General features: G+C 38.7%; 1 protein-coding gene across 5 annotated transcripts in view; it reads right to left on the bottom strand.

Moving 5' to 3' along the window:
* Window positions 1-12,345, bottom strand: part of CNTLN (centlein) — a 294,736-nt gene that overhangs the window by 42,099 nt on the left and 240,292 nt on the right. For all 5 annotated transcript variants that reach the window (XM_084628742.1, XM_084628743.1, XM_084628746.1 and 2 more), the window contains one exon: window positions 6,663-6,854. In XM_084628742.1, coding sequence (XP_084484868.1) covers window positions 6,663-6,854 — 192 coding nt within the window. The remainder of the gene's footprint in view (window positions 1-6,662; window positions 6,855-12,345) is intronic.

The following is a 12,345-nucleotide window of genomic DNA, read 5'->3' as shown; positions in this document are numbered from 1 at the left end:
ACCAAAGTCACCACACCATCAGATGTTCAAATAATTGTCCTTATTCAGGCAAACTCCCATTGATTTCCATGAGATATTGGGACTCTCACTGGACTTAAACTGGAAGAATAAGAATTGAATAGAAATTGAGTATCTCAGGATTTGGATCAATAAGTCCTCTCCATAAATCCAACGGTAGTTATTTGCACTCAATGTGCTGGGCACAGTGTTGTGATACATTTTAAGTTTTTGATTCAATCTTTTACCCTCCATGTTTTGGGAGGCAACTCACTCTGCCAGTGTGTTACGAGAGACAGCCGCACATCCAGGAGAAAGAGAGCCCCCAGCACCCGGGTGATGAGATAGGAAATGACACACATCAATAGGAGCAGAGAAAGAAATGCAGCTGATGAGAGTCGTGGGGGTCAGGGAAAATATCCTAGTTAAACTGTGACAAGTAGGAGGAATGGTGGATGAAGCCAGATTTCACAGGAGAATTCTGGCAGTTGGGTCGTGGCCCCTGACTGAGAGGTGTCACATTGGATATCACAGGAGATGTATAGATTTCAGGAAGGAAGAAGACTAGAGGCAGGGGATGAAAGTTGGAGGACCACATGAATTGGAAAGTAAGATGGGCTACATATCCAGAAAGAGATGGAAGGAGCTCAAACTAATGGAACACTCAGCTGGGGAGGGGGGTGTATGGCAGAGTATAGGGTGGTGAGAGGCTTCCAGCAGCCTGACTCCCACTAAAATCAGAACCACAGAATTCACATTTGGTACAGCAGGCAAAAGGAACTCTCTGGAACCCTAATCTTAACCTCCAGCTGAATCTCTGGCCCATAACCTCTCATCTAACCCTTACCCTAAACCCTGAGGTTACTACCTCACCCCTGTATCCAAAGTGACTCTGCTCCCCTGCCTTAGGGCTCTGTGAGGTCACTTCCTCACCCCTGTATCCAGAGCCTATATAATAATAACAATTAGACTCGTAGAAATCTGGCTTTTCTGGTTTTACAGTTTTCACCAAAATCAATGGAGTTCAGCCCATTGACACCTAGACAGGCCGTGAAATTTTGGGATTGAATTGATGTGATTTTTCAAAAGTTATCACATTACAAAGAGAGAAATCCCATCAAGTTGAGCATAAGGCCTCGCTTCGCTTGGCCAATGAAACGTAAGCAACAGGAGCATCCAACCTTTACCAAAAAAAGATTTTGTTTCCTTGAAAATGTTTCTAGCAATACAAAACCAGAGAAAAGCAAGAGAGGAATGGTCTGACATGGAAACAGAATTGACTCTAGGTATAATGTTTATTCAGTGTTTTCCATTAGGCATCAATAGATCAAAATAAAATTCTTTTGAGTGTTAAATAAGCCATGATAAATCAGTATTGGCAAATGAAGGAACTGTTTAAGATCCCAAATCCTTAACAGGATGTGTGTGTAGTCATAATTATTAGGGTAGTCAATTAATCGCAGATAACTCACGTGATTAACTCAAAAAAATTAATCGTCATAAAAAAATTAATTGCAATTAATTGCCATTTTAATTGCACTGTTAAACAACAGAATACCAACTGAAATGTATTAAATATGTTTGGATGTTTTCTACATTTTCAAATATATTGATTGTAACTGCAACACAGAATACAAAGTGTACAATACTCACTTTATATTATTATTCTTATTTCAAATATTTGCATTGTAAAATGACAAAAGAAATAGTATTTTTCAATTCACCTCGTACAAATACTGTAGTGCAATCTCTATCGTGAAAGTGCAATTTACAAATGTAGATTTTTGTTTTGTTACATACTTGCACTCAAACAAAACCATGTAAAACTTTAGAGCTTACAAGTCCACTCAGTCCTACTTCTTGTTCAGCAAATTGCTAAGAGAAACAAGTTTGTTTACATTTAAGGGAGATAATGCTGCCCACTTCTTATTTACAGTGTCACCTGGAAGTGAGAACAGATGTTCTGATGGCACTTGTGTAGCCAGCATTTCAAGGTATTTATGTGCCAGATATGTTAAACATTCGTATGCCCCTTCAATCTTTGGCTACCATTCCAGAGGTCATGGTTCCATGCTGATGACACTCGTTAAAAAAATAATGCATTAAATAATTTTAGACTGAACTCCTTGGAGGAGAATTGTTTGTCTCCGGCTCTGTTTTATCCACATTCTGCTATATATTTCATGTTATAGTAGTCTTGATGACCCAGCACATGTTGTTCATTTTAAGAATACTTTCAATGCAGATCTGACAAAACACAAAGATGGTACCAATGTGAGATTTCTAAAGATAACTACAGCACTCAACCCAAGGTTTAAAAATCTGAAGTGCCTTCCAAAATCTGAGAGGGACGAGGTGTGGAACATGCTTTCGGAAGTCTTAAAAGAGCAACACTCCGATTCAGAAACTACAGAACCCGAACCACCAAAAAAAAAAGAAAAGAAAAAAAGATCAACTTTCTGCTGGTGGCATCTGACTCAGATGATGAAAATGAACATGCGTCAGGCCACACTGCTTTGGATCGTTATCGAGCAGAACTCGTCATCAGCATGGACGCATGTCCTCTGGAATGGTGGTTGAAGCATGATGGGACAAATGAATCTTTATTGCATCTGGCATGTAAATATCCTGTGATGCCAGCTACAACAGTGCCATGCAAACACCTGTTCTCACTTTCAGGTGACATTGTAAGCAAGAAGTGGGCAGTATAATCTCCTGCAAATGTAAACAAACTTGTTTGTCTTAGTGATTGGCTGAACAAGAAGTGGGACTGAGTGGACTTGTAGGCTATAAAGTTTTACATTGTTTAATATATATTAAAACTAAGGAATAAAAAAGCAGTCCCTCTTTTATTTATCAATTTATCAAGTCCAAAGTTCTGTGCTTTCCCTATAAGAGTTGATAACGTCACTGCCTATGAAATCTGTAAGGGATGCATATGCCAGCATTATTTTTAGGGTGAATGCTATAGGAGAAATTCTGAACACAGAATCTAATAAAAAAACCCTATTTACATATTTATTTGTAATCTGTACATTTATATGTATAATATAAAACATTTATATCATACAATTGAACTTTACAAACACAGGGATAAATCCTCACTCCGTTTTTACTGAGTTCTTACTCAAGGAAAACTTCCATTAAAAGCAGTAAGAGTTTTGCTTGAACTAAATACTCAATAAATACTGAATAAGGATTTGGCCAACAGATATAATAAATAATAGTAATGATAATAGCTAACACATATATAGTTTCGTACACTGAAGTTCTTATACTCTAAATGTAGACCCTTAATGCTTTGGGGTCTGAGTCTTTCACATATTTAATTTTACTTTAAAAAAAATTAGAACACTTTTAAAGATACATTGAAAACTGATTTAATATCTTTGATACTAGGCTTCCATACAGCTGGTGTCAAATATTTGTATTCAATAGTGCGATATTCCCTGTCTGAAGGACCAAGAAATAATGACTTTGGTCCAAATATTTTATAGTTTCTACATGGCAAATGGAATATTTTGGAATACTAGGTTTATCAACATGCATGTTTCTTTCTTTTATGAGATGTTGGGCTGGGAGAAAAAGAAATGTCCAGCATCCCACAGATGAAGACTACAAGATCTCTGTTTTTCATTTCTTTAAAGCCCCTGCACCCACAGAGGTCATGAGCAGTAGGCTTCTGGTTGAAGATGACAATCAACCATAAGGATCAAGTCAAATCTGCTCCCAAATTAGCTGGAGAGGTTAACACTAAGTAGTGAGGTAGTGGTGGATTAAGACTAAATTGGGCTCAGAGCCAATATTCTGGAACACAAGAGCTACCCACAAACCAGGGGTCCCTACCCCTCCAGCTTGCTCTCAAGCTTGTAGCAGTCCTGGCAATATGTCTTGCCAATGCTACCCCCTGCTTCCGTCTCCTCTCCAGCAATGGGCTTACCCTCAACTTTCCTTGCCTCCAGATTTTATGGATCCATGATCCTCAGCCCAAATCTATAGATCCTGCTTTAATCAACCCCTTGTCAAGGTTCCTCCCCCACTCTGAACTCTAGGGTACAGATGTGGGGACCTGCATGAAAAACCTCCTAAGCTTATCTTCACCAGCTTAGGTCAAAACTTCCCCAAGGTACAAAATATTCCACCCGTTGTCCTTGGACTGGCCGCTACCACTACCAAACTAATACTGGTTACTGGGGAAGAGCTGTTTGGATGCGTCCTTCCCCGCAAAATACTTCCCAAAACCTTGCACCCCACTTCCTGGACAAGGTTTGGTAAAAAGCCTCACCAATTTGCCTAGGTGACTACAGACCCAGACCCTTGGATCTTAAGAACAATGAACAATCCTCCCAACACTTGCACCCCCCCTTTCCTGGGAAATGTTGGATAAAAAGCCTCACCAATTTGCATAGGTGGCCACAGACCCAAACCCTTGGATCTGAGAACAATGAAAAAGCATTCAGTTTTTTACAAGAAGACTTTTAATAAAAAAATAGAAGTAAATAGAAATAAAGAAATCCCCGCTGTAAAATCAGGATGGTAGATATCTTACAGGGTAATTAGATTCAAAAACATAGAGAACCCCTCTAGGCAAAACCTTAAGTTACAAAAAAGATACACAGACAGAAATAGTTATTCTATTCAGCACAATTCTTTTCTCAGCCATTTAAAGAAATCATAATCTAACACATACCTAGCTAGATTACTTACTAAAAGTTCTAAGACTCCATTCCTGGTCTATCCCCGACAAAGACCAGCATATAGACATATAGACAGACACACAGACCCCTTTGTTTCTCTCCCTCCTCCCAGCTTTTGAAAGTATCTTGTCTCCTCATTGGTCATTTTGGTCAGGTGCCAGCGAGGTTACCTTTAGCTTCTTAACCCTTTACAGGTGAGAGGAGCTTTCCCCTGGCCAGGAGGGATTTCAAAGGGGTTTACCCTTCCCTTTATATTTATGACACCCCTAAATTAAAGAACTCCTTTCCCAATCTGACAGTTGTACCTTTGCCGGAATCTCAGCTTGTGCTTGCCTGGGTAACGAGGATTAACTTTCTTTTACTAAAGAAAGAATTTTCAGATTACCAAAAGTTGCATTTCTTTTATCTTGCCATTTTTAAAATAAACATATCAGTATGGGTGGGGAAGATATGTATTGTGACAAAGTTCCTCCTCTGCCTTGGTGGGTCCTGCGCTTGTTGGTGGATTTGCTCACCTCAGAGGTTCACGGCAGCCTTCAGTTTGGCCACTTTCGTGGCTCAAATCTGCCGTTCACTCAGTTAGCCTCATCACTGGCCAGCATGGGGAAAAAGAAGAACAATTCCCTGCAGTCTCTGCTGATCCACCTCGTGGATCAGGGAACAGGCCAGAGTCTGGTGGAACCCAGAGTCCAGTTCAACTCCTCCGGTATCAACGAGGGAGTTGGGGGGATGGAGGGAACCCGGGCCCGCCCTCTACGCCAGGTTCCAGCCCAGGGCCCTGTGGATTGCAGCTGTCGACAGTGGCTCCTGTAACAGCTGAGTGACAGCTACAACTCCCTGGGCTACTCCCCATGGCCTCCTCCCAACATCTTCTTTATTCTCACCACAGGACCTTCCTCCTGATGTCTGATAATGCTTGTACTTCTCACTCTCAGCTTCTTGCATCTCTTCCTCCCAGCTGCTCACACATGCACCACAAACTGAAGTGAGCTCCTTTTTAAACCCAGGTGCCCTGATTAGTGTGCCTTAATTGATTCTAGCAGCTTCTTGTTTGGCTGCAGATGTTCTAATCAGCCTGTCTGCCTTAATTGTTTCCAGAAAGTTCCTGATTGTTCTGGAACCTTTCCTGTTACCTTACCCAGGGAAAAGGGAAAGTTTCTACAGAAGTAGAACAATATGTGACATCAGTTCATGCTCCATAGGAAAATGCTATACTATGTTTATGAGCATGGTATAAGAGTCTATATAGAACACAACAGGATAACCTGTGATTCAAAAATCAGAGAATTAACTAGTTATATTTTTTTCTTGTTACCTATTCCTTGCCTATTTTTGTCCCTTACCTGTCCATCCAATCCTAGCATGCCCATCACCAGGATATCTGGCCATCAACTAAATTATTAAGTTGAAATGAATTCTTAAAAATAAACACTCTGCCCTTCTTCATTATTTGCTAGTCATATCTGCAAGGATCTTTTTTTAAATTACTGTGCAACTGTTGGGTTATTTAGTCATTAGCATTGTTGTTGTTAACTGCCACCAGAAATGCAACAAAAATAAGGCACTAGTTCCCTTTGAAGACAACAGTAATAGTGATTTATAGATAAGAAGATAGAAGGTATTACATGAGTTACACAACCAGCAAACTTCAATCTTACCTAGTCATTAATGCTCAGCTCTTTTTCACACAAAGCCTGAATCACATGATTCCCCTCTAACAACATAGTTACCCTGCACTTTCAACAAGCTTTCATCTTGGCCTGCTTTGTCTGTAAAAGATCCTTTCACTGCAAGATTCACTCATTTGGTTTTGACTATATGTCTACCAACAAAGATTATCTGACACTTAAATTCCTAGTTATGGGCTAGCCTATGGCAAATTGTACCTTTTTACATCTTTGAGACTGAGCAAATGAAATAATACTACAGTAAAAGTTATCCTGTTAGCTGACTAATCTGTTCTCTCACCTTCAGTTTGCAATACAGCTGCTTCACCTCCAAATCTGTATTCTTTGAAGGAGTAGGTGCTGTGACTTCAATTTGGTTAGAAGTCACAGGAGACAGACCTTCTTTCAACCTGGTAGCTTGGGCCAGATGCTCTAATTTTCCTTGTAAATCTTCTCTCTCTCGTTGCAACTCAGCCAGATCAGAGGTCAATGTCTGTTTTCCAAATAAAAGCAATAAATAGTCACAGTTACAGTCAAATATTATTGGTTTCTGCTTGATCATAACAGGATGTACATTAGAAAAATAAACAACAGACTCATACATTATCTTTACTCTGCATTACGTATTAGTTGCCTGAATTCACTGGTCCAGACAGTAGAAAAATCAAATCTGGCAGTAAAAAGAAGTAACTTAATACAAAAAGTCACATGTGAAACAATTTGATTGCATATTGATATTTGTCTCATGACAGGAAACAAAAGTTATAGGAAGCTGTATAGTAACAGTGGTTACTGCTAAAAAAATTGTTTACCCACAGGGCTGTCTGATTCTACAACTATTTCCTGTACTAAGTATCAGGAAATACCATGGTAGCTCAGATATCACAGTGTGGTAAGGATGGCTAAATGTCAATTTTGTTTTAATGGTGACTATTGTAAGCTTACTTGAATGTTCTGTTGACAACGGCTGTAAAACATACATCCTTTTCTTGGCTTTTGTTTTGATATTTGTAAGGCTTGTAGAGGTTAAAGCAAAATGGACCAGCTGCACTAAATATCTTCTGGTTGGCTGGTCTTTACTCGTGTTATTTCTTCCTTTTCACATATATGCACCATAGCCAGAGAGCCACGTATTCCATAACCTTGACTCTAGGGCTGATGTATTTAACTGGTAAAAGCCAAGCTGGAGCAGGACAGCATAACAGATGTTAGTTGTTTATTCCACTGGGTAGGTCTTACCACCCTATACTGCAGCCAAAATGCTTCTCATTTAGCAACATAAATGTTAAGTCCAATTAGCAGACGAGGCTTGTTAGGAATTTAGTTCAAATAAATAGCAAGCAAACTATCTCAGTCTTATAGTGCTTGATTGACAACTGACAAGGCCCATTTAATCCGTGTAGTATAATATCACAGTACTAATTTAATATGTAATTTTAGAAATAAAAAATATTTTCTTTAATTCTCCTATACTAAAGAATACACAATGAATATTATTCTGTGAAAAGGGCACCTGGAATAATCTTTATGCCAGTGCTTATCTTTCACCAGTCTGTAGTCAGCAGAAAGCCACCAACCTTTAATGGCATAACAACTCTCTCCTCCTTAAGAGGATAACTACAGTACCATTTTATTATTCCAAAGAAGCTTATAATATGGTAGTTTAACATAAGGAACAATTAGATAAAAAGAAAATGAAATCTCTCAGAGGGGAGAAAAAAATCTTCTGTGTGAAGAATCCCAATTAGAAATTGGAAAAGATACTACAGCTTTTAAATGGCAAATGTATAGTTGATTACATGTTAGTATATAAAATAATTGGTAAACATAGGTACAAAATATTGTTCATATTTCAAAGGATGCTAATATTGACATTAAAAGCAGAAAACTACGTTGTTCAAAGTTATGCGCAAAATAAATGCTCCTTAAAATATAAACACTATATATACATACACATATTTAAATCACCTGAAGATCTGTGATGAAAAATATATCCAGGAAAAAAAGGAAACAAACACACTTTCATGAACATATTTATATTCATTACAGACAGCATGGGGAAGTTTGCACATTTTCAATGAGATTAAAAAATATTTATAGATACAACAGAATACAGTCTAATTTTTGAACCCAAATACTAATACCATTTCTGCACTCACATACACTTATTAAAGCCAGTGGGAACTGTGCATATATATCTGAGAACAGGACCACTGTTGGTAAAAGGCTTAATCTTTCCATTTCTTTCTGAGTTTGCTGTAATTTCATTACTTTAATAACAGACCAACGGTTCTAAGGTAACTTTTGATTGGAACTCTTTAATCTGTTATGTTATTCCCACCTCTAAAAACCCACAGGACTTAAAATGAGAATGTCATGTGGGCAGAGGATTCAAAGTGAAGGATACTTAAAAAAAAATCAACAACAAAAAGCCCAACCTAACAACAAAAAACAGCAGCACTTCAGGAAGCTGCAGATGTTAATTTATCCAGCATATGCAATGCTTCTGTACCCAGATTTTCATGATTTGATGTTTCTGTTGTAAATTATTCATAAAGATAAAAGTGGAGAATGACTAAGTTTGTGAAGAACAGATAGATCTATGTTTGTGCTATCTTACATCATGAGGTTTTAGCTTGGTACTCAATGAGATTCCTCGCTCTTCCCCCACAAGGACTGACAATGTAGGCAAAACCATCAGAACCAGTGTGTCATGGTTACAGTAATGAATGTGGCATCAAATAGATTAATGGAGCAATAGGGAGATGGATCTTCCCAAAACCGGCTGCAAGGCAACAACTCTGGAATTCCTGAGCCCTAGTTTTAGGAATTTACTTAAACTAGGAAATAGACGCTTTTCCATCTTTAAAATACATACACATACAAACAGTAAATGTAAGAGAGAAACCAGATATGTGTGGAGGGGAAGAGGAAGAGGGGAGTGTCCAGGGAGCAGACAAGCAGAAAACCTACATTTCCCATTGCAGACAGATATGGATGTCTCTTGCAATCAGTGACTGCTGAGATGTATGTCTGCACTACATCCTGGATCGACATACAGGCAAATGTAGTGCAATTGTAGCTATGTTGGTTCCAGGAAATGAGAGAGACATGGTGGGTGAGGTAATATCTTTCACTGGACCAACTTCTGTTGTGAGAGAGACAAGCTTCCGGGCCACACAGACCTGAAGAAGAGCTCTTTTGTTAGTTAGTAACCTTAAGTTCCTCACTGATTTTTTCCCCCTCCAACAGTAAGTTTCAGGTTGTTGAGTTGTTGTTTTTTTAAACACTTCCTTTTTGGCTCTCCTACCATGCAGCCAAATCCTGAGTGACAGACTCTAAAGAGATTTGCTCTATGGGAAGAGGTAATGGGGCTTAGCAGTGAAATTTTCAATCCCAACTAGACCAAGTGTGATATGGCTGTGAAAAAAATCCAATGCGGTCTTGGGATGCATTAGGCGAGGTATTTCCAGTAGAGATAAGGACGTTGTAGTACCGTTATACAAGACACTGGTGAGACCTCACCTGGAATACTGTGTGCAGTTCTGGTCTCCCATGTTTAAGAAGGATGAATTCAAACTGGAACAGGTACAGAGAAGGGTTACTAGGATGATCCGAGGAATGGAAAACCTGTCTTATGAAAGGAGCCTCAAGGAGCTTGGCTTGTTTAGCCTAACCAAAGGAAGGTTGAGGGGAGATATGATTGCTCTCTATAAATATATCAGAGGGATAAATACCGGAGAGGGAGAGGAATTATTTAAGCTCAGTACCAATGTGGACACAAGAACAAATGGATATAAACTGGTCATTGGAAGTTTAGACTTGAAATTAGACAAAGGTTTCTAACCATCAGAGGAGTGAAGTTTTGGAATAACCTTCCAAGGGAAGCAGTGGGGGCAAAATACCTATCTGGCTTTAAGATTAAACTCGATAAGTTTATGGAGGAGATGGTATGATGGGATAACATGATTTTGGCAATTAATTGATCTTTAAATATTCATGGTAAATAGGCCCAATGGCCTGTGATGGGATGTTAGATGGGATGGGATCTGAGATACTAGAGATAATTCTTTCCTGAGAATCTGGCTGGTGAATCTTGCCCATATGCTCAGGGTTCAGCTTTTCGCCATATTTGGGGTCGGGAAGGAATTTTCCTCTAGGGTGGATTGGAAGGGGCCCTGGAGGTTTTTCGCCTTCCTCTGTAGCATGGGGAATGGGTCACTTGCTGGAGGATTCTCTGCTCCTTGGAGTCTTTAAACCATGATTTGAGGACTTCAATAGCTCAGACATAGGTGAGAGGTTTATTGCAGGAGTGGGTGGGTGAGATTCTGTGGCCTGCATTGTGCAGGAGGTCAGACTAGATGATCATAATGGTCCCTTCTGACCTTAATATCTATTAATCTATAATTTTTAAATTCAGGCTGCAGCTGCTAAGCCTGGTCGTAGTGACCAGTCTGCTGCAGCCCCTAAAAGATGTTTACAGATTCATTGTGCACACACTTATCCTAACCCCCCTGCTCCTGGTATATCCACAGAGCTCTGTTCCATGGTGCACAGAAGGGTAAGTGATGAAATTCTGGCTCTATTGAAGTAAATGGCAAAATTCCCATTTGATTTCAATGGGGCCAGGATTTCACCCAAGATGTCTCTCTGTGCACGCTCTCCACTACTTGGCCCCCTGCTTGGTAATTCTGCTGTTTGGCCACTGTGTGCCTATACAGAGAACTGCACGATTGCACCATCATTACGCTGCATATGGCAGATTGTAAGTTCTTTGGGACAAGGAACCTCTATGACTGGAGAGCACCCTGTAGAACAGAGCCTAACTGAGCTGCTTTAATATCAATATGAAACTGTAACAATAGGCCTCTGCTGTAGGTAACTATTTAGTGTTTGTTGTTGTACTCTTAATACTGTGATGTACATGACCTCTCAATTTTACATTTACAATATATACTTTGTAGAATTTATATCTGCAGTATCAAATTATTTTACAAGCGTTTTCACCCTATGTTATTACCTGTTTTGTTAGGATGATTCAACTGTAAATAAATCTGTAGAAATAACAGTGCTTCAACATTTTATAAAGAGCAAATGGTGTTAGACATAAGTAGCATTTCTTGCTATTAGAAAACCCTGTAATTTTGGCAGCCAAAAAAAAAAAAAAAAATCAGTGAGTGCAGAGGGATGACTTTTTCAGAGACTAGGAGCAAACTGACTTCTGGTTTTCTGAGAAATCTTATAGTGACAATGAGAGGAGAGGGGGATTGATTTGTAGATTTATATTGCAGTATTATTTTTAATACTGCATAGCTCCCACATCCAGTTATCTTTTAAAATACAACATTGCTTTGTCTTTCCTGTACTTTTTAAAGCATGCTGTTATTCTCCTGCAATTTTAACTCTATTGTAGAGGAAACTTGCAAGAACAGTAGTACTTTGGTCACAGACAGTTCTTGTGAATGTATAGTTTCAAATAATAACTGCATATAAAGAACAGAAAAATGTCTATGACTTTATATACGGTAGTGAGTATATAGTACTTCAGTGATGTTCCCATTTACAAAAATCTAATAGTTTCTGTTTAACTTTTCAGGCAAGGTTTTTAGAGTAAGTCTCTCTAATTGTAAACCTATTTTTCTTCTCATGAATAGAATCAATATCTTTTTATTGATGGGAAATAAAAAATAAAGGTAAAATGAAGACAGATGACATGCAGACATCTATAAATATGAAAACAATATATACAAATATCCAACTGGAAAAGTAATCATGTTCCGTTCATGGCATCTGATCACATATAATTTTTTTAGAAACAAGAAAAGTACAATCGCTTAAACTTTTAAGCCCCAGAGGAAGTTTTCCTTGTGAAACTACTGTTTGTCCTCAACAAACTGGTATTTTCACTCCATGAACACAGACAGGAAATTGGAAATATAGTCTTTGATAACTTGATGTCCCATCTCTTAGCTGGACCAAAAACT

Source organism: Lepidochelys olivacea, assembly GCF_965140295.1.
Source record: "Lepidochelys olivacea isolate rLepOli2 genome assembly, chromosome: 5".
NCBI classification, from domain to species: domain Eukaryota; kingdom Metazoa; phylum Chordata; order Testudines; family Cheloniidae; genus Lepidochelys; species Lepidochelys olivacea.
This window is presented reverse-complemented; position numbering and strand designations above follow the sequence as displayed.